This window comes from Leptonychotes weddellii, chromosome 3, assembly GCF_054177405.1.
Source record: "Leptonychotes weddellii isolate Sample4059 chromosome 3, ASM5417740v2, whole genome shotgun sequence".
NCBI classification, from domain to species: Eukaryota; Metazoa; Chordata; class Mammalia; order Carnivora; family Phocidae; genus Leptonychotes; species Leptonychotes weddellii.
The window spans coordinates 165,392,868-165,414,624 of record NC_138371.1 but is presented as its reverse complement, the minus strand read 5'-3'; the positions used below and the strand labels follow the sequence as shown (position 1 = coordinate 165,414,624).

The window sequence follows — 21,757 nt, the reverse complement described above, 5'->3', positions numbered from 1 at the left end:
GATCAAAAGAAATAACATATGGGCAGAATGCAATGAAATAGAAAACCAAAATACAATAGAGAAAAATCAATAAAACTAAAAGCTGATTCTTTGAGAAGATTGATGAAATTGATACACCTCTAGGAGGACTGATCAGAAAAAAAAGAAGACACAAGTACCAGTATCAGAAATGAAAGAGGGGGTGTCACTACAGATCCCACAGACATCATAGGACAGTAAGGGGTTGCACAACATTGTAAAATGTACTTAATGTCAATGGACTGTACACTTAAAAATTAGAATGGTAAATTTTATGTATGCACTTTTTATCACAAATAATTTTTAAAAGGATAAGGGAATATTAAAAATAACATTTTATCCCTTAATGTGACAACTTAGACAAAACAGACAAATTCCTTGAAAGATACAATCTACCAAAGCTCACTCAAAAAGAAATGGATAACTTGCATAGTCCTATAGAAATGAAGAAATTGAATTTCTTAAGTTAAAAGTCTTCCAACAAAGAGAACTCTAGGCCTTATGGCTTCACTGCAGAATTCTACCAAGTATTTAAGGGGAAAAGAGTACCAATTCTACACAAACTCTTCACCACAAAGAGAACACTTCCTAATTCATTTTATGAAGCCAACATTACACTGATACCACAACTAGACAAAGGCATTAAAACAACAGACCAATATTTCTTAGGAACAGAGATGCAAAATTCTTAACAAGATGTTAGCAAACTGAATCCAGCTACAAAGAAAAAGGATAAAACATCACAACCAAGTGAAGTTTATACCAGGAATGCATTGTAAATCAATGTACTTCGTTATATCAGTAAAGAAAAATATACCACATAACTCTACTCACACCCTCTACAATGATCTGCTTATTCTACAGAGTCAATTTTTGTCAACTCACGAGCCAAATGACCATTGATCAAACCTTACTACTAATCCTATCCAACATGTACTGAGCACTTACCAAATGCAAAGTACTATACACAGCACTTTATGCATACTACCTTGCTCCTGACACTCACACCTCAGGACCTTAACACTTGCTACTCCCTCTACCCAAAATGTTCTTCCCATGTCCAGCTGATCCTCACCACTCAGTCCCCATTTCAAACAGCATCTCCTCAGACTGGCTTTCTCTCATGACTTTATTGCTCCGGAGCACACCACGCTATTTTATTTACTTCATAGCACTTCTTCACTATTTGAAATTCTTGTTTGCTTACTTCTTTGTCTGTCTCCTTTACCAGAATGTGGACTCTATGAAGGTAGGGTTCTTGTTTGTCTTGCTCTGCTATATTCCCATACCCAGAATAGCACCTGGCACAGAGCAGTGTTTCAGTGTATTTGGTGAATGAACGATGTGAGGTAGAAACTACCCTCTCCAAACTTACACACGAGAAAACTGTGATTCAAAGAGAAGCTACCTGTCCATATTCACAAAATGTCTTAGCCTGGGTTCCAGTGAAAGTAAAGGGAGAGACAAAGGTTTATAGGCAAGTAGTTTATTTTGGAATGTGATCTTAGGGAGCAGGAATGAAGGACATGGGGAATCAAACAGGGAGGGAGAGTCAATACAAGGATTCATCATCGAGTTGGCCACCACTCCGAGTGACAGATGTTCCTGACAAGGTCTTGATCCCAAGGAATTTTCCAGGAAGGCTTGTGAATGTATCTCAGAACGATCACCCAGCGAAGAAACAGAAAAGCATTTTTAGCCATCATCCCTCAGTAGTCTAGAGTGGCCATAGAAAGAAGCCCCACAGGAGGATCAAACAAAGAAGCTTTACCAAACCAGTCCGGCTAATCCAAACAAGGCTGTAGAAACATATGGAATCAGAGGTGAGGCTGAGTGCACTGAAATGCTGTGCAAGGGAAGATGTCTGCTGTACCGGCTCGGGAGAGGCAGAGCCAGGTCCAAACTCTGACAATCCGGCCGAAAATAAAACTGAAGCCCATGCTGCACTGCTACAGAACTCCAGGGCTAAACGGGATTTTCACCTGGATGGTAGGTTTTACGGGAAAGACATATACAGTCAGTCACAAACATCAGTCATAGAAATTAAAGTGGTGCCTTGTGTACTAAAGTAAATGCAATTGTGAATGGAGATATAAAGGCTGCAGTTGGGGGCAGTGGGTACTTATCAAATGCTGAACTGATCAAAAGTTTTAAAATATATATAAACCCTCTGATCCAAAGAAGTCTACATTTACCTAGGAATTTGGCCCAAACTAATTGTCATGGATATGCACAAAGATTTTGCTACAAAGATGCTCATCACAACCTGTTTATAATAGTAAAAAGACTAGAAACAACATGAATGTCCAGTAGGAAAATGGGTAAATTATGCTCTATCCACAAAATGGAATAATATTCAATTTTAAGTAGCAGAAAACTAGTTCATGCTTGGGAAAACTGATCCTAAATAGTAAGTGTGAAATCTTTCTAGCAGTATTATTATATAATACTTTTAAAAATAGTAAATAAATAGCACATGGGTTTTTAAAAGCATCTATCAAAGTATTACCAGTGGTAATCTCTGAATGATCTGTTCACAGGAAATTCAAATTTTTTTAATAAAAATCTATTTTAAGAATTAGAAAAAATAATGTTTAACTAGCTACTAATTCAGTAAAAAGTTTCATTAAATCCCTACCTAATGAAATAAGGCAGGTCACTAGCAATCTTCTGGCCTTTCTGTGAGTAGAGCCAGGAAGTGGTTCATATATGAAGCCCCCAAACAAGGATCAAATGAAAGTTAAAAAAAAAAAAAAAAGTCACTTCTCCTCAACAGGTCCTACCACCTCTGAAAATAGAGATGCTACAAATTTTTGAGAATAACAGACAATATATTAATCTCAAAGTAAAGATGCAAAACATCTATGGCCAATATAAAACAACAAAGTTTAAGATATTTCTTTTTGGGTCATTCACCTCTTTGGTATGACCGAAGTACACAGCCATCTCTTTGTGGCAATGAATAGCCATCAGGCTTTGGTGACTATGTATTATCCTAAAATAATTATTACAGTATATGTGGATTACTTTAGGCCAGGTGCTGTGTTTTAAAAAGCACCATCTCAGTGAATGCTTACTATAACCATGAGGCAGCAATTAGTTTACCTTCTTACTCTAGGTGAAAAATAGGCTAAGAAAGGTTAAATAACTTGCCCAAGGTACAGCTAGTTATTTGAGGGGCTGAGATTTAAACCTAGTTCTACATGACTCTAAAGGAAAAAAAATGGTTTTCTAATATAGAATAAGGAAATATGATATCTGGACATCATGGTTCATTGTCCAAAGAGATTTTCGTTATTACTATTTTTAGTACTTTACATGTTATCTTTTTGGTTCCTCAAAAAGTTAAACACAGAATTACCATATAACCCAGCAAATCTACTCCTTGTTATATACCCAAGAGAACTGAAAGCAGATGTTCAAATAAAAATCTAAATATGGACAGCAGCATTATCATAATAGCCAAAAAGTGGAAACAACCCCCAAATGTTCATCAACACATGAATGGATAAACAAAATGTTGGTCTATCCTTACAACAGAATATTACTCAGTCAGTAAAGGAATGAAGTATTGATACATGCTACAGGACGGATGGACCTTGAAAACATCACGTTAAGTGAAAGAAGGCAGCCATGAAAGCAACATGTTGCATGATTCCATTTACAAGTAAAGCTCAGAATTTAAACATCCATACAGACTGAAAGCAGAGTAGCGGTTGTCAGAGGAAGGGAGAGGGGGATGGAGAATGAATGCTTAACATGGGTACTGGGCTTCTTTTGGGGGAGATAAAAATGTTCTGTTATTAGACAGTGAGTGGTAATGACTGCACAACAATGTGAATGTACTGGAAGTCAATAACTGAACGCTATAAAATGGTGAATTTTGTGCCATGTGATTTTTACCTGAATAAAAAATATGCATCTGAAGACACTAACCACAGGTCTTGCAAAGCTTAGCCATGTGGGCTGTTACAGAAGCATCACAGCTAAAGAGAGCAGGGGTGGGACTTGGGGGGACAAACCCAGCAACTGTGCCTGTCCCCAGTCAGCCATGTAAAAATACACAAGTCAAAAACCCCAGTGTGGTTCACACCCCAGAGAGGAGAGGCCACCATATCCTATCATATTGGTTTCTCTATTTCTGACCACTTGACTATTTGGTAAACTTCTCAGGGTTCCACAAGAATGGCGTCTCATGAAGTAACTTCAAGTTTTTCATCCGAAAGGGGCTAGAGCAAAAATAATCATGGAAATCCAAAAAAAGTACAATAACCTGTACGCTGCAAGGGCCCCCTTCTGTTACCATCATGGTTTATTCTTTGGAGCTATGAGCTTCCTAGAGGAAAGCTCAATGAAACTTATCCTCAGTGTCCAAATTAGGGAGGAACGAGTGCCTTCTGGTGACATCTCAACAAAGATTTCCATAAAATTGCCTGGGAATCAAAAGATCCCAACTTTATTTTTGTCACATTCATTTTCTTATAATGTTCAAAAGTAAAATGCTGTAAGCCATCCACATTCATCCTCATGTACAGAGGAGAATTCAAGGACACTGGGCAACTGCCACACTGACCATTCCTCACACAGGTCACCAAACAACCGGGCAGACTGCCTGGCTCATGAGGGCAGCCAATAAACACTGGTTACTGGACCAATGCTTATGAAATTCATCAGGGAAATGAAGAGGAGAAAAGACGAAGAGTTTCCAGAAAACAACAACAAAAAGGCAAGGAGGAGAACTTACCCTCTAGATACAAAAATGTATCCTAAAACACTTAGCCTGAGTTAGGGGGACAAAAAAGAGCAATAAGATTTAAAAAGAAGTTCTAAAACAGAGCCTAACACAAAGGCTTCCATGCCAGAGAAAAGCGTGCCAAACCTGCAGGTCATCAACAACAATGGCATTAGTCACCTATCCTTTTATTTTGGTCCAGCCACTATGCGGGACACTACTCAGGTTTATCCTTCTTAATAAGAGTTTATATAAACATTAAGCCTTTCCCAAAAAAAAGAACAAAAAACCAAAACAAAACAAAAACAACATTAAGTCTTTCATTAGGCATAAAATGCAGTAATTGTTAAAAGTGCTAATTAGACAGGGAATACAATTACAATGAAATAATAATTTTAAAAGCCAAAAGAAGAAAACTATGAATGTTATGCACAGGGGATAATTATTCAACAGTAGGAACGACTCTGAAAAAGTGAATCTGTGGATAGTTCTGAATCCTGTGATAAACCATAAGAGAAAAAAAGTAATTTTAAAAAGGGGAAAATGTGTGGTTATTGGCAAGGAAATCTGTTCAAGCGCCTTTTAGAGAGGCCAGGCAGGGATCAGTGAGACGGGGGAAGGAGATGGCATAAAATACATGATCAGCAGATTTCTACGTAACAATTCAGTCCCAATGTTGCCAGATCCAAGCAAAATCTGGATTTCCAACTTTAAAATGTTGGGAAAGTAACTCTCCTCCCACCTCCTCCTCCCACCTCCTCCTCACCACCAACACACGAATCAAACAAAACACATCTGTGTGGCCTGCCAGCTTTCAAGCCTGGCCTAGAGAATCACCAGAGAGGCGGATGTCTGTCTGAGAAATGCTAGTTTAAGAGAGGGCTGCGCCGGAAAGGCCAAGTACGAGGAAAGCGTGGCCAGTAACAGCTTCATGACAAGCCACAGATGGTTCTACATGTTCAAAGACCCAATGAATCTCTGAATGAACCGAAGTAGGGTGACAAGGAAGGATACCACAGCTACAAAGATAAACACTAGAACATCTGAGAAGACAAATGGGGAAGGGAGTAATCTACTCAGCAGATGTTTAACACAGGCTAAATGGGTCTATTTTGGGAAAAGATGCAAACAGAACACACATCCATAAGGCGGAGAAACCCAAGTCTGACTCTGAGTCTCTGAGGATCCAATGAACCTCTTCCACTCGTGTCTGGCGGAAAAGCCTAAGAGAACCAAATTTAAAATCCATTTGTTTGGACTTGAATGTGGCCTTTGGGCACGGGATCTGTGTGTGAGGGGGCATGCAACTGACATCTGTAACTGCCGGTGCAGAGACTGGCTAGCTGATGGGGACAAAAAGCCTCACTTAAACTCTAAGCACGTTTTAAAACTGGTCCTAAAGGGACTAAAGAATCAAATAAAAGCAATGAAACCACAAAGACAGCTAGATAAAATTTCAGTTCAAGATGACAGACTCGTACACCTGTCCACTTCTCCTCCCTTCTAAAGGTAAACTGAAATAAAACAACCCTCAAAACACCAGAAAAATGTCTCCTTCCAAACGAGTCCAGGGAACTAATCAATAAATATCAAGACCTGGGGAGAAGCATGAGCAACATGAATTACTTATCAGAATAATAAAAATTATTCGGTTCTGTTCTATTCTATTCTTAGGATAGAGTATTTCTCAAACTTCAGTCATTCCCATTGTAGCACCACAATTCTTGCTATATCCCAGTATCACCTATCTTATTATGTAATATTTTCTTTAAATCACCTTACTATGATTTAGTTAAGTAAACGTATTTTAATTGAAACTCAGTATTACCACAGTAAATGGAAAATGAGTGTCACTTCGTCATCAATAGGTGGTAACTACAAAACTAAACACACCTTACTAAATTCTCACTGATTTTATTGCTGATAGAAAGGCCTGGGCCTACCTCCTGCTCTCTGCTACGACAGGAAACTAGTGCTGCCAGGTATTTCAGCCTAGTGCCGGAGACTTACTCTTTGATGCAATCAAGACGAAAGGGAGTCATTCATTACCTTACCTTTCTTTCAGTGACACCTAATGCTGGACCCACATCCTGTTTAAACCATCTCCAGTAGCGTCAACACCACATGTGCACAGTGACCGCTGGGCCAGCAGCCCCTTCCACCAAACCCCGCCCCAGACACACGCTCTCACATTTCTTCCCACGCACGGCCATTCATTCCATCGCCCCAGCTGAAAAAGAGGCTTTACTCCCAAAACGAAATCTAAGAAATGCTCTCCAAAGAAAGGGAGCAAACCACTTCAGGAGGACCCCGAGAGGGTCGGAGGTCTGACAAAAAGTAGAGAAGAGCTTGGGGCAACGTCAAACTCCCAAAGCAGATGGCAACCTGGGTGACAGGCAATGGGGACAGCGGGTAGCAAGAGGGTTATTAAGGAGTAAAGTTCACAGAAAGTGCCAAGCCCACCTAATTCTGCAGACTGCAACCGGCTTCTCACCATCCCTTGGCCCAGTGCCTGCTTCCCACCTCTGCGCCCTGTATGGAAACCAGCTGGTCCACATGCCTCACATACTTGAACAGAGCCTACAGTCAGCCCTGACATTTAAGGTATGGGCCTCATGGGGACAAAGACCTACCACAAATAGAGAGGAAACCCGTGCCAGCTACTTTCACTACGTACAAGAATGGCTAAGCATGTATCCAGAAAGTTCACTACCTGTGTCCTCTATATGAAAGTTAACTCCAGGAGAGTGTCCCCAGCATCAGGGAAAAAAACAAAGAGGAAGCCAAGAAGAAAATGATACAAGAATCAAGAAACAGCAGTAGTTGAGTTGAACTTAAAGTAGTGAAGAACTACCAGAAGGAATTAAGAGACTCCTGGAAACAGCACAGGTTTTCTGACCTGGGCTCTCTTTCCTTCTGAATCCAATCACACATCTTGGTTCTACCACAAATATACAATCATAATAACATAAATAGGGCTACTGGTTTTGATTTTCTACATAAAAATCAACTTACTGACAATACATGGAAGGCTTCGTTATCATCACAGAACAGACTGTAAACACACACAGCATATCCAGAACACAAACCAGGAATTAGAGGAGAGAAGAGGTACACATGCTCTTGGTCTAGTTTCTCATCATCTACTGATCGTACCAAAAATCGATAAATCACAAAAAGGGGTTTCCTCCATTATTTAAAATCATAAAGATTAACCACCTCAAGGAGTAACCAAAAGAAAACTAAAAGATGAAGGAGATGTTGGAATGGAAATCCCTCATCTTTCATTATGGGAAATCTATAAACAGAACCAGTAGTTGACAAATCAGTAGAGGCATAAATATGTCATTTAAAGCTATAATAGTAGCTATAATAGAAGCAGCAAAGAAAAAGGAACTTAAAAATGGTTACTCCTAGTAAGGAGAATTCATATTATATCCTTAATTTTTTTTTTACCATATGCTTATCTTACTCATTTAAATACACACACACATAATTCATAGGGAAAAACAATCTACAAGAATATACTCCATACCTTTGCTGGCATTGAGAGAGAATTTCACATTTCACTTTTTCCTCTCCTGGGCTGTTCAAATTTGTACCAGCAGTATATAGTATCCTCATAATTAGGTAAAAAGATACAAAAAATGTTAGATGAACATTCAATAGATCTCAGAGGCCTAGGACCTGATAAAGAATAAATTTGGCCTAATAAAACTTATTAGCTAAATCCCCTTACTTTAATGACTTATTTATGAATGAAAAACTTTCCACGAAAAAAACTTCATGAATAAAATTAAAAAGCAACTGACAAGTGGTTAAAATATTTGTAACATACACCAAGACAAATAATTATACCCTTAAAGGCTTTTATAAATCAACTTAATTTAATACTAATATTCCAGTAGGAAAAAAAAATGGGCAAAGTACATAAACAGTCAAATATGTTCAAAAGATATATTAAAATGCCCAGTAAAAATGAAAGAGAAAAAAGTTCACTTTCCCAGAAATTCAAAGATACGCAGATTCAGGCAACAATAAAATGCCATTTTTTCACCTCTCAAGTGGCAAACATTATTTTAACTTATCTCGTTCCACTGTTACAAGTTTGGTGAGAAAGATATGCTCCCAAAAAGTGTTAAGCGATACATCCTTTCTGGAAGGATCAGCAATACAGATCAAGAGCTTTAAAATGTTCCTTTCTCTTAATCCTGTAATTCCATATTTGTGATCTTTTTTTTTTAAAGATTTATTTATTTATTTTTGAGAGAGTACACAGGTGGAGGGAGAGGGAAAGGGAAGGAATCTCAAGCAGACTCCCCACTGAGCAAGGAGGCTGATGTGGGGGCTCGATCCTGGGACCCTGAGATCATAGCCTGAGCTAAATTCAAGAGTTGGACCCTCAACTGACTGAGATACCCAGGTGCCCCTGTGATCATTTCTTCAGGATGAACTCAAAGATATGATCAATAAGTTAACTATAAAGACGCTCACCACAACACTGTTTAAATGGGAAAATGCTGGAGGAAAAACATTTTACTATAACATGTTATAATCTTTCAAAGTCATGATTCCGTAGCTAAGATAATTTTGGGGAAGCCCACAAAATGCGTACTTGAATGCCATGTCTGTGTAAAACCACACACACACACACACACACACGTATACATGTGTGAGAGAGAAAAGAATGCACAGGGAAGCGCTTACATGGAAAAAGTCTAAAAGATTGAGCACTAAACTATAGTGATGGTTATTTAAGTGGGGAAGTAATTATATGGGACTCGTCCTTTCTACATTATGATTTATATAATTTTTTAATTTTTTGGCAGCAAGCATGTTTCAGTTTTGTAATAAGACAAAACAAAACAATGTTAGAAGTTAGCTTTGAACATTATTAATGACATGAGGCAAATTCATTTAAAAAGATTAAATGAAGAAAGCAGAATATGAAACTGTACACAGGTCCAATTTTGCTTTTAAAAATGTTTACACATATACATACAGGTGAAAAAATCTACACAACACCAATATGTAAACAGGGATGAAGTCTGGGCAGTATGGTGACTGGAATTTTATGTTTCTTCCTTACAGTTCCCAATTTTATACACTGAAAACCATCCCCAGTAAGTCTTAGAATCAAAGAGTTAGTAAAGTTAAATCTTTTTGTTGCAGGCCACTAAGGTCTCAGAAGTGCTCACTGGCCTCCTCAGTCTTTAAGAAACAGTATGGCTGACAACATTAGGACCACACTCAGCCTCAGAACACCTTCAGAAAGAGTTCTGTGCTTTTTGAGACTCTATGTTACATTCAAGGGACTAAGATGACATAACACTGGGAAATGTCTGAGAACAATGGCACTAGAACTTAAAAAATCTTAAGAAAAATATCTGGGAAAGAATGATTTAAATGAAGATTAAATTACAATTCTCATTTATAATCATAATTTAAATGAGGGTTAAATCTTAAGCAATGTACGGAACAATGACGACAGGTGATAACATTGTATTGTATACCTGAAATTTGTTGAGAGCAGATCTTAAATGTTTTCACCACACAAACATATACACACAAAGATAACTAAGTGAGATGATGGATAAGGTTAATTCACTTAATTTCACTAATCATTTCACAACATGTACATGTAACAAAACACCACATACAACATAAATATATAAAGTTTTTGTCAATTATATCTCAATAAAGCTAGTAAAAATAAACCAAATAAGGGGTGCCTGGCTGGCTCAGTCAGAAGAGTATGCAACTCTTGATCTCAGGGTTGTGACTTTAAGCCCCACATCAGATACAGAGATTACTAAAAAAAATAAATTTTAGGGGGGCCTGGGTGGCTCAGTTGGTTAAGCGACTGCCTTCGGCTCAGGTCATGATCCTGGAGTCCCGGGATCGAGTCCCGCATTGGGCTCCCTGCTCGGCAGTGAGTCTGCTTCTCCCTCTGACCCTCCTCCCTCTCATGCTCTCTGTCTCTCATTCTCTCTGTCTCAAATAAATAAATAAAATCTTTAATAAATAAATAAATAAATAAATAAATTTTAAAAAATAAAAATAAACACTATAATATTCGACTTAAAAATAAATTTAAAGCAATTTTTTAATTTAAGAAAAAAAAAAACTCAAGTTTACCAGAGTTCCAAAAGGCACACTGCAGAAATGCTGGAGTAAATTATTTACAAGATATTCTTTTTTTTTTTTCTTAAGATTTTATTTATTTGTCAGAGAGAGAGAGAGAGCACACACAAGCAGGGGGAGCAGTAGGCAGAAGGAGAAGCAGGCTCCCAACCAAGCAAGGAGCCTGATGTGGGGCTCGATCTCAGGACCCTGGGATCATGACCTGAGCCAAAGGCAGACGCTTAACTGAGCCACCCAGGCATCCTTTTTTTTTTTTTTTTAGGAGAGGGAGAGCAAGAGAGCAAGGGGAGGGGCAGAGAGAAATTTTTTTTTTTTTTAGATTTTATTTACTTATTTGACAGAGAGAGACACAGCGAGAGAGGGAACACAAGCAGGGGGAGTGGGAGAGGGAGAAGCAGGCTTCCTGAGAAGCAGGGAGCCCGATACAGGGCTCGATCCCAGGACCCCGGGATCATGATCTGAGCCAAAGGCAGACGCTTAACGACTGAGCCACTCAGGCGCCCTGGCAGAGAGAATCTTAAACAGGTTCCACGCCCAGCACAAATCCTGACATGGGATTGATCTTACAACCCTGAGACCGTGACCTGAGCCAAAATCAAGAGTCTGACCTTTAACCGACTGAGCTGCCCAGGCACCCCAACAAGATATTCTTTATCAGGTTGTACTTACTAAATTCCATAGAAATGCATTTTTAACATAGTTTGATTTAAGGTAGGCTCCATCTTCATTAAAACAACTGACACTGAGACAACTTGAGAATGGAAGAAGGAAGATAATAACTTGACTACTAAGGGAAGAAAAGGGAAAAAGAAGCAAATGCAAATAACTATAGTGTGTTAGCTATGACAAAAAGATCCTAATTAGGACATAAAATATCCCTACTGAAAGCAAAACTGGATCTTGGTTCCGACTTAGAACACAGAGGGAGACTCGGGGGGTTGAAAAGAATGTGGCAGAACACAGGAGTAAGCACCTGCAGCAGTTGCAAGGCAAGGAAGGAAAAGCAACAGGAATGCAGTTTCCAAGCACTGGGAAACCAGCTCCACTGCTAAGCTGAGCTATTATATTCGTCACTAGACTGTGACTATCTCAGTGGTCAGGAGAGAGAAATGGACTTCTCAGACTTCCTTAAGTCTGAGAAGCAGTAGTGTGCATTCATTCAGAACATAGACAATGGACCCAGATTGTCTAGGTTCAAATTCTAATTGTGCTTCTTACCAGCTATGTGATCTTGGTGAAGCTACTTAAATGTCTGTGCCTAAGCTTTCTCATCTGCAAATTAGGGAGAATGATCCCAATACCTCCTTGTTCTGAGAATTAAATGAGTTAATATATATAAACTGCTTAGAACAGAACCTAGTAGTAACTGTCACATAAGCAATGGGTTACATAAGTAAAACTTAGTTACAGTGTGACAGAAGTAAAACTAACAATAACTCACACTTATTGATTGAAAATTTTTAAGAAAACATGTAGTGCGTAGAATCCTCATTTAGATTGTGATTCCTTCTCCCAGATATTTTTCCTAAGGCTTAGAAGTTATATTGCCATTGCTTAAAGGGAGAAGGGAATAAATTTACATCAACTTTGGAAGTAGGCAAACCTGGATTCAAATCCTAGCTCTTCCGCGTACTAGCTACATGATTTTGGACAAATTATACTCTGAGCTTCAAAATATTCATTTGTGGCAAAAACAGAATAGTAATTAATACCTAGCATTACTCTGAAAATTAAATGTAATAACTTAAGTAAAGCAATCTTTTCTCCCTTAAATTGCTGGTGAAGTTATACGTACTGTCCTCTGGGGTTGGAATTTGGCAGTATGTGTCAAAAGTTATAAGATAATACTCTTTATTTACTCTTCTTCCACTTCAAGAAGCATCTGAAAATTAAGATGCTCTAAGCAACACTATAATAGGAAAAGAAAAAAAAAAAAAGGAGAAAAGCACCAACCTAATTCTGTAAGAATAGCATGCTTGGGAAATGCTTATGACAAAGGAGAGAAAAGCAGGATACACACATAGTCAATGTGAATGCTTTTTAAAAGTCTTTTGTGTGAAATAAAGGCAAGTTACAAAACAGTATTTGAGTGTGATAAATTTATTTTTAATTATTTGGATTTTCATTTTTGCACTAGAAAAAGTATGAATATAAACACCAAGAGGTCAATAAATGCTATTTTTATTTCTTTCCACTACTTTTCCATATTTTGGAATTTTCTTTAATGAATTCTATTCATTTTATCATAATAAAATCAGTTCATTTAAAACAAGAACATAAATGTGTTGGGGGAAAAAAGATGAAGAAAATTAACTGAAATACTAACAGTGTTTTTTTTCTATCTTTCAAACTTTCTATAATGCAATTAATTACTTTTAGACTGAAAAAGAAACACTATTTTTAAAAGCTTTCTCCCTAGGAAACAGTACGGAGGTTCCTTATAAAGTTAAAAAAAGAACTACCCTATGACCCAGCAACTGCACTACGAGGTGTTTATCCAAAGGGTACAAAAATGCTGATTCGAAGGAGCACATGCACCCCAGTGTTTATAGCAGCACTATCAGCAATAGCCAAATTATGGAAAGAGCCCAAATGTCCATTGACTGATGAATGGATAAAGAAGATGTGGTATATACCTACAATGGACTATTACTCAGCCATCAAAAAGAATGAAATTTTGCCATTTGCAACAACGTGGATGGAACTAGAGGGTATTATGCTAAGTCAAGTAAGTCAGAGAAAGAGACAAATATGATTTCACTCATATATGGAATTTAAGAAACAGAACAGATGAACACAGGGAAGGGAAGGAAAAATAAAATAAGATAAAAACAAAGGGAGGCAAACCGTAAGAGACTCAAATACAGAGGACAAAGTGAGGGTTGCTGGAGGGGTGGTAGGAGGGAGGATGGGCTAAATGGGTGATGGGCATTAAGGAGGGCACTTGTTGGGATGAGCACTGGTTGTCATATATAAATGATGAATGACTGAATTCTACTCTGAAACTAATACTACAATACTAGTAAAGAGTGTATTCCTTGAGAATTTCAAGGATATACTCCTCTAAAACTTAAGAAAATGTAGGAAAGGGGCGCCTGAGTGGCTCAGTTGGTTAAGCATCTGCCTTCAGCTCAGGTCATGATCCCAGGGTCCTGGGATCGAGCCCCACATCGGGCTCCTGGCTCAGCGAGGAGCCTGCTTCTCCCTCTCCCTCTGCCTCTCTCCCTGCTCATGCTCTCTCTCTGTATCTGTATCTCTGTGTCTCAAATGAATAAATAAAATCTTTAAAAAAAAAGAAAATGTAGGAAAATACGTAGGAAATAGCTTATCCCCAAGAGTCGGGCATTAAAGGCAACTGTGCAGGGCAACCCAGGCCTGATGAGTTAATCCTTTACTGCAACAGAGAATGAAATTAGAGCAGAAATATATAAATCCTAAAGTCACCTTTAAAGAGGCCAGTCAAATGAATCTTGGCCCCCAAAATAGAAACCCAGCTAAAACAAGGTAATAAAATTAGAGTTCCCACTAAGGTACCAAATACAAGGGCTGCTGCATACCAAAAGGAGGTTCTACACCAAAATGCAGAATTTACAAAGACAATCTAGTTTCAGTCCCATAACTCTTAACCTCCTCTCAGCTCGATTATGAATATAAGAAGAGTGAGTGGAACAGCAAGAGTTCTCTACTGAACCGAGACAATTAGGAAAAAGTTTTGTGGAGTGGGCATCCAAGTGCTGTGAGTACAACCACACCCTCACATCAAGCTGAGTCAGGGGCTCAACAGGCCTAATTCAGTGAGCCAAATATGTGACTCCTGTGGTGGGGGTACAGTGGGTTTCCACCTTGGGAAACCTAAAGAGTGTAAGAAGGAGAAGCCGTGTTGATGCGAGGGCTCAAAACACACAACCGAGGCAAAGAATCAGCAATCCCAGCAGAGCAGAGGTGGGCCACAGGTAAGAGCCAGCAGTGGGGTCATCTCTGGCTCAGTCCGATGGTGCCCTTAAGCAAGCCAAAAGGACTCCAGAAGGAGGAAATTGTAGGTGGAGCTAAGTTCCAAGGAATGAAGGGTCATCCATAAAGCCCACCAAAGTAAAGATGAATCCCCCCAAGTCAGGAGAGTAGCAGGCAAGGGAGTCTCACACGAACCTAAAGAGCCCCAAGGAGAGGCAGCTTTAACCATGTACCAGGCTGAGAGCCACATAAGAACTATCCTAGTTCCTCACCCTTCCTCCTCCCACTCCACCTAATCTAGAACCTAATAAGGTCAGAAACAGAAAATCTGAGAGACAGAGGGAACACAAAAAGAGCAGAAGCCAATCACACCCCTTTCTCTCACAGCAAGTGGTTGTCAAGTCCAAGTCTTCACTGGGAGAAAGAGGAAGAAAAAATCTTACCTTTAAATGAAGACTGAAGTGTTGATTCAAATACTCAACTGCATATTTTGATTTTTTTTTTTTTTAAAGTAGGCTCCATGTCCAACATGGGGCTTGAACTCATGACCCTGAGATCAAGAGTCGCATGCTCTACCAACTGAACCAACGAGGTGCCCCTAAATGCATATTTTTAATTTTAAATTGAGCCTATATTTTGTGACTTCTATTCCCTAAGATTATCACCACTTGAATGTACCTTTCATTTTTTATTTACTACTGAATTCCAAGCACTTAGAAGAGGGGCTGGCTCACCAGAGTGCTCATTAAATAGCTGTTGAATCAATAACTTGAAGAGTGTGAATAAAAAGACCTAAGTCTGATTCCTTTTCACAAAGGCAAAAAGCTTTCTAAGCTGAGTACATTTTAAAGAGATGGTGAGAGACAAAAATATCTGATCATCTCCTACAAGTTTTGTGTTTAACACACTGAATACATAACTAAACAAAGAATATGTCAGTAACAACACAGCTTGGTACTTCCTAAGAGCACAAAAACAGCTGTAGTGGTAAATTTTTGAGGTGTCCATTTCAACATCATACAGGGGACAGAGTATGCAGACTGTGAATGACCCCACCAGTCCTTATGGCTCGCCCACCTCTAAAGTGAGATGAATGTCCTTACTGCAGGCTAACACCATGCACTGGCCCTTGGATGCATCTAACTTCCCTAACTACATCTGACTCCAGGCTCCCTAACTGGTTTTGAATCAAAACCAGTTTCACTGGTTCCAGTTCAGCTCAAAACTTTATTTCCCACGCTAATAAATTTGCACCGGTTTCCATCTCAGTGCTGTGTGAATTTTAGTTAGCAAAACACCCAAGCACCTGAGTCTTCAAAGGGTCTAACTCAGCTATGTCTTCCCCAGATTCCCTTCCCCCTGCATGTCCCTATGGTCCACTCTCATTATTTGTACTGTCTACCTCTGGTTCACTCCTTATCTCCACAAAGCAGGTTTTAGCCTTAATGCGCCACTGAAACTGCTCTCCTTACTGTAACCATAACCCACTATCGCCAAATCCAGTAAAACTCTAAGGATATGAGAGAAACCACGCAGATGTGGTCAGGGGCTATGAAGAGAACCCGGTGAGCATGGAATTTAAACATAAAAGTCAAGGAGTAAAGAATTTTAGAAGGAAATGTTCATCAAGGCCAATGCAAGAGAACATTCCACTAAGACAAGGACTGAGAAGCATCCGGTAGATCTGCTGGTGTGGAAGTCCCTGGTCACCTGGTCCAGAGTAGTTTTCGTGGTTTTGTGGCATGGTGGGGTAGATTCAGGCTGCGGTGGGTGGAGTACAGAGCCATGCCAGTAGGCAACCATCAAAGAAGAGCTGATGAACTGCAGAGGGCTAAAGAGTGCAGGGAGGTGGGAGAGAAAGTGAAGATCCTCTTTCAAGGACTGAGGCTAGGAAAAAGAAAGTCAGCAGCTGGGAAAGTATAGGACAGGGTCAACAGACGGGCTATGCTTTTGTATCTTTGAGAACACACTCAGAAGAAGGATCCAGTTAAAAATACCTAACCCTAGTCTAGGAGCTTTACACACCCTAACCCTTAATCTTCACAACAGCTCAACAAAATAGATAATATTCTCCCCTTTCCACAGGTAAGGGATCTGAAGTACTCTGGGAGTCTCTGAAAAGCCCACTACAGCATTAACAGGAGAAAGCACCAGATTTAACCATGTGCCAGGCTCATCTTCTAAAAGGAGAGAATGAAGAAGTGGTGTTAGAAAAGGCAATAGAGAATGAGTTAAGAAGAGATGGAGGGTGGGCTTCAGCTAAAAGAATGCTTCATTCTTTTAGCTTGGGGAAAAGAGAAAGGAACAAAGTTTGTATGCCTGACCAACTCTTACTCATCCCTCAAAACTCAGCTCAAGTATCACCTACAATGGGAAGTCATTGACAACTGCTAACGTGTGGCTATAAACAGTGATAGACCTTATCGTGGGGGTGCATTAGCAGTGAGATGGGCTGAGACCGGGACTAGTCTCGAGGATAGGGATGAAAGGGGGAAGAGCACAGGGAGATGACTGCATCCAAGGACTCAGCTCAGATTAGGCGTCGCACCTGAACACGAGGTTGGGTTTTTTCAGATGACTAACGGGACAGGTGTACCAGGTCTCTGAGCGTCTCGATGAGAATGCAACTCCAGTAATTAACTGTGGGTTCCAGACCTGATATGGAAGACGCCAAAAATGGGCTGTAAACTGGAGACAAGAGGAATGGAGAGTATGGCGATCAGAGTCACTGTGGTGAGAGAGAGTGAAGAGCTCAAGAGTTTATTTACAACAAAAGAGGGCAAATCAAATTGAACTGGGGGAATAAGACAGGTTTCTCCCAAGGAAACACCCATCTCTGCCTACTCTGCTCTCTCCCCCTTCCCTACCATCCCTCAGCTACTAGAATTGCCTGAGCCTCTGTCCTAGCCTCCTAACTCTACTCACTGCTCCGGGTATCCTCACTTGTATCCATGGCAGAGCTCCCACCTAACTACCCACATCCAGTCCAGCTCCCTCTCTCCATATGCCCCCCCGGGTATCTCTGTACACTACAGAACCCTCCACATTAAATGCGGCCACTGCTGAACTCATCTTTCCACAAAACGAGCTCCCCCTTTTCCACATCCCCTACCTTAGTGAATGTTAACACCATCTATCTACCTAGAGCCACCTTCAACTCCTCTTTATCCCCCAAATCCAACAAGTTTTATTGAAACAACGTACCTACTCACACATCTTCAGAATCCTTCTTCTCTATCCTGTTCATTCTCACTGCTACTACCTAAGCTGGAGCCTTCAGCATCTCCTGTTGGACTCTATTCACTCTGCTCCTTCTGCTGGCCATCCTTTTGTTTTGATCTAAATCTCTCTGCTCCTTAGAATCTCCTGGGAATGCTTTAAAAATTCAGGTTTCTGATGCCCACATCAGCCCTTCTCAATCTGTCTCTCTGGGGATGGGATCCAGGAATAAGGACATTCAGAGAGCTCCATGGTTGATTTTTTTTTTTTTTTTGCAGCCAGGACTCAGGCAGCATTTGGAAAACACTGCTCCCATCACCAACAATAACCTCCCACCTTCCTTCCCCCAGCAACGTGAAGCATTCCCAAGTAGTGCTCTAGATCATCACCTCCTTCCGCTTCTCCGGACTTTGTCTATCATTCATTCCTATCTGTGTTCCTGAAGAGGAGGGAACCATTCCTCTACCTTCTTCCCTAGCTCCTCTTCTCCCTCTTCAGGCGGATGATTTCAGCACACACCTCTTAAACTGCTCAGTCCAGCCATAACCAACAATCCTCTAATTCACTACCTCCTGCCTCTTTGCCAGGCCTGCCCAGGCTCTGTCCCTCTTTGAGGCCCTCTCCCCACTCGCATGCCTGACAAACTCTTACTTATCCCTCAAAAATCAGCTCAAATATCACCTACAGTAACAGCTGTGCCTCTCCCTTCACCAGCCCACCCCCTTCAATAAACCCACAGCACCAAGTAGACAAGTTGTTTCATTTCTTTTTTAAAATACTCTCCCACTAGACAATGAACTCCTTGAGGGTGGGAACTAAGCCTGGAATACATTAGACATGCAATTAACGTTGGTTAAGTCTATTGTTGCACAGTGAATATACTGTTAAGTGACTAAGTAATGGGAAAACTTATTATTAAGTATAATAAGTGATACATCTATTAATTAACACATAATTAAGTGATGCACTGGTCTATAAGCAATCTAAAATGAGTCTGGAACATGTTTCCTATGCACTTTTATTGAGTCATAATTACATGACTAGATAGACAGCAATACAGTTTCAAAAACATAGTCACAAATGCCCTACCCTTGATTTAATGCCCTGGAAGCCCCAGCTTTCTTTAGTACTTTGAAAATGCCCTGTTGTGCCTGTTTAGTCTTTGTGCTTGCTGTTCCCTTTCTGCAAAATGCACATTTTTCAACAAATTCTGACGTGGGTGGCTCCTTCACACCATTTGGGTCTCAGCTCAAATGTCACGTTTCCATATATCTTCCCTGACCACACTTGCTGAAGCAGGCATCCACCATAACCTCAATCTCCATGCCATTATACTCGTATTATCTTCGTGACACTTATCACTATGGGAAATCACACTGTTTGTTAATTTATTGGATGTTGGTCTCCTTTATGCAGTTTACCTCTTCATCCTCTGTACACAAACAGTGTGTGGCTCACATGGGTACCCCATAGACACTTGTTGAATAATAACTGAGAGGAAGGCAAATGTAACACTAAAACACCATTATCTACCAGTCACATAACGAGGGACATTTGCAGGTGGTAGGAAATGGCAGGGACTTTTTCCCTTGAAAAGAGTATTAGCTCATCATCCATGGGGTCATGCGTAGGCAGATTATTCTTCCTCAGGATATTTACTCAAGATCAGAACTTTGACTTACCAAAGAGCTACACAACTTGCTAAACAAAATCACTTCCCTCTCAGTGGATAACCTTGCAAGGAAAAATTTTAAAGCAGATGACTGCTCACACCCAGTCCTGCCAAAGACCAGTCCTGGAAAAACTGCCCGACGTCCACTAAAGTACTGCGAACACAAGGGACCAAGACTTGTTCAACATTGTCATCCCAGCAACTAGCACAGTTTCTAGCCCACAACAGATGCTCAAAATGTTTGTTAAATGAGCACATAAGACATGGCCTTCTGAGGAATGGCCATCCCATCAAGTCTTACCCTGAGGATACACTTATTTTAGAAACAGGGCAAGACAACTGAGGAGAAGCCTTGGCCTATGCCTCTCCCTGGGCAGGAGTTTCGTTCCTAGGATTCGGTACTCATCAACCCTGTGCCTTAGGTAATCAAGTATGACCTTCCCCAGTGTCACCATGTATCAAAGCTGAATAAACTTTGCCAACACAATGACTACTACAGTAACCAGTAACCCAGTATAGTAACCTTTTTTATTTTTTCGTGTATTTTGGTCAGCAAGAATAGCTCCGAAGGTTGAAATAACTAAAATTGAAGATTCTACCATTAATTTTATATCCACCAGTGGAGGGCTCACTGTGTGATCCCAAGAAAATCACACCACCTTCTTGACCAGCAGTATTAACAGTCCTTTATCCAACGGGTAGTTTGGGGAAGATTAACTAGCCAGTAGTTGTAACCTACTCTGAGGCTGACGAGTACCATAAGTCGAATTAATAATGAAACAAGGGAAATCATAAATATTCAACCCACTCCAAAACCTGAGACTGAGGAAAATTTAAAATGATGCCTGTGGCGCTGATATTTTCAGCCTAAGACCTGTATTCTCAGAAAAGATTTCTAACAGTAACAACAGATCTCTAGTATTTGGAAATGTCAACTGCTTCCATACCCAGTCATGAAGCGAGATATGAAGTCCTAACAGAGAAAAGCAATTGCAAATTACACTTGTTCAAACAGTTCGTGTTGCTGTACCAGTATTTAATCTCAGTGCTGTTTACTTAACACACAAGCCACCTTACCAAGAGTCAACTAAACAATTTCAGGGAAAAAAATAAAATGGTTTAAAAGGCTATATATATTTCTTTGCCCTCTGCTGACCACCACTGATGTTCAAGTGAAAGATCACAGCAACATCCAGCAGCAATGTCCGCACTTTGCTGCCAAATGACTTAACTTCCTTCCACTTTAATGTACTTTAATCAGTTTTTATTTGTCTAAAAACTCTTAAGGGAGACCGAGGAAGAAAGAAATCTAAGTAAACCTGAGGGGTTAGCTCCTGAGACAGCGGTTGGAAATTTGCATCTGGGGGAGAGCCAGTTCGGTCCCTCTGTAGCCTAAATGGAGCAAGGTGACTGGGAAGGGGGCAGGCTTCCAGCATCTGCTCCACCAGGACAGCCTCTTCTTCAGCCTGGCACACGCGCCGCTCAGCGCAAGGGGTCGAGTCCGGAGAACACCAGGACACCCAGCCCGACCCTAACTGTCCAGCCCACCTGCAGCAGCCCCTGGAACACCTGAGCATCGCACCTGGGGTTCATAGGTGGGGGCCGGGGCTGACGGCGAGACTCAGTCCCCACTGGCCCCTTCAGGCTGAGGTGGGGGCGGTGCCTGCTGCCCCTCACGGGAAGGAACCCCTAAGGTTCGGGCGCGGGGATGGAGGGTCGGCCCCCAAACCTCCTGCAACCCCGAGGGTCCCCGCTGCCCCCAGGCTTCTCAAGGAGGTGCCCAGGGTGGCGCGTAGGGAACAGCCAGGATGGCGGCAGCCGGTACTCACAAAGCCCACTGGAGCCGGTGCTGGTGAACATGGTCCCGCCGGACCCGGAGCCCCCAAGGGGGGACAGGGGGAGGGGAAGTGGAGGTGGAGGGACCCGGCGACCGCGCAGGCGCACTCCCGGCGTGGCAGCGAACCCGGCAACTGGAGTCCACTCCAGGATGCCTGCGAGCGGCGCATGCGCGGACCGTGGGC

The 21,757-nt window shown here is 40.9% G+C and overlaps 1 protein-coding gene across 7 annotated transcripts in view; it reads right to left on the bottom strand.

The window, feature by feature from the left end:
• Window positions 1-21,757, bottom strand: part of UBAC2 (UBA domain containing 2) — a 167,377-nt gene extending 145,620 nt beyond the window's left edge. For 2 of the 7 annotated variants that reach the window (XR_014143885.1, XM_081815170.1), the window contains exon 1: window positions 21,566-21,757. Coding sequence is in view for 2 of the 7 variants with exons in the window: in XM_081815170.1 (XP_081671296.1) it covers window positions 21,566-21,742 (177 nt within the window). In the remaining 5 variants the exon portion in view is untranslated. Of the gene's footprint in view, window positions 1-8,285; window positions 8,448-21,318; window positions 21,546-21,565 lie in introns of those variants that run through there. The other 5 variants (XR_014143886.1, XM_031026532.2, XR_014143887.1 and 2 more) reach the window with 4 other exon arrangements.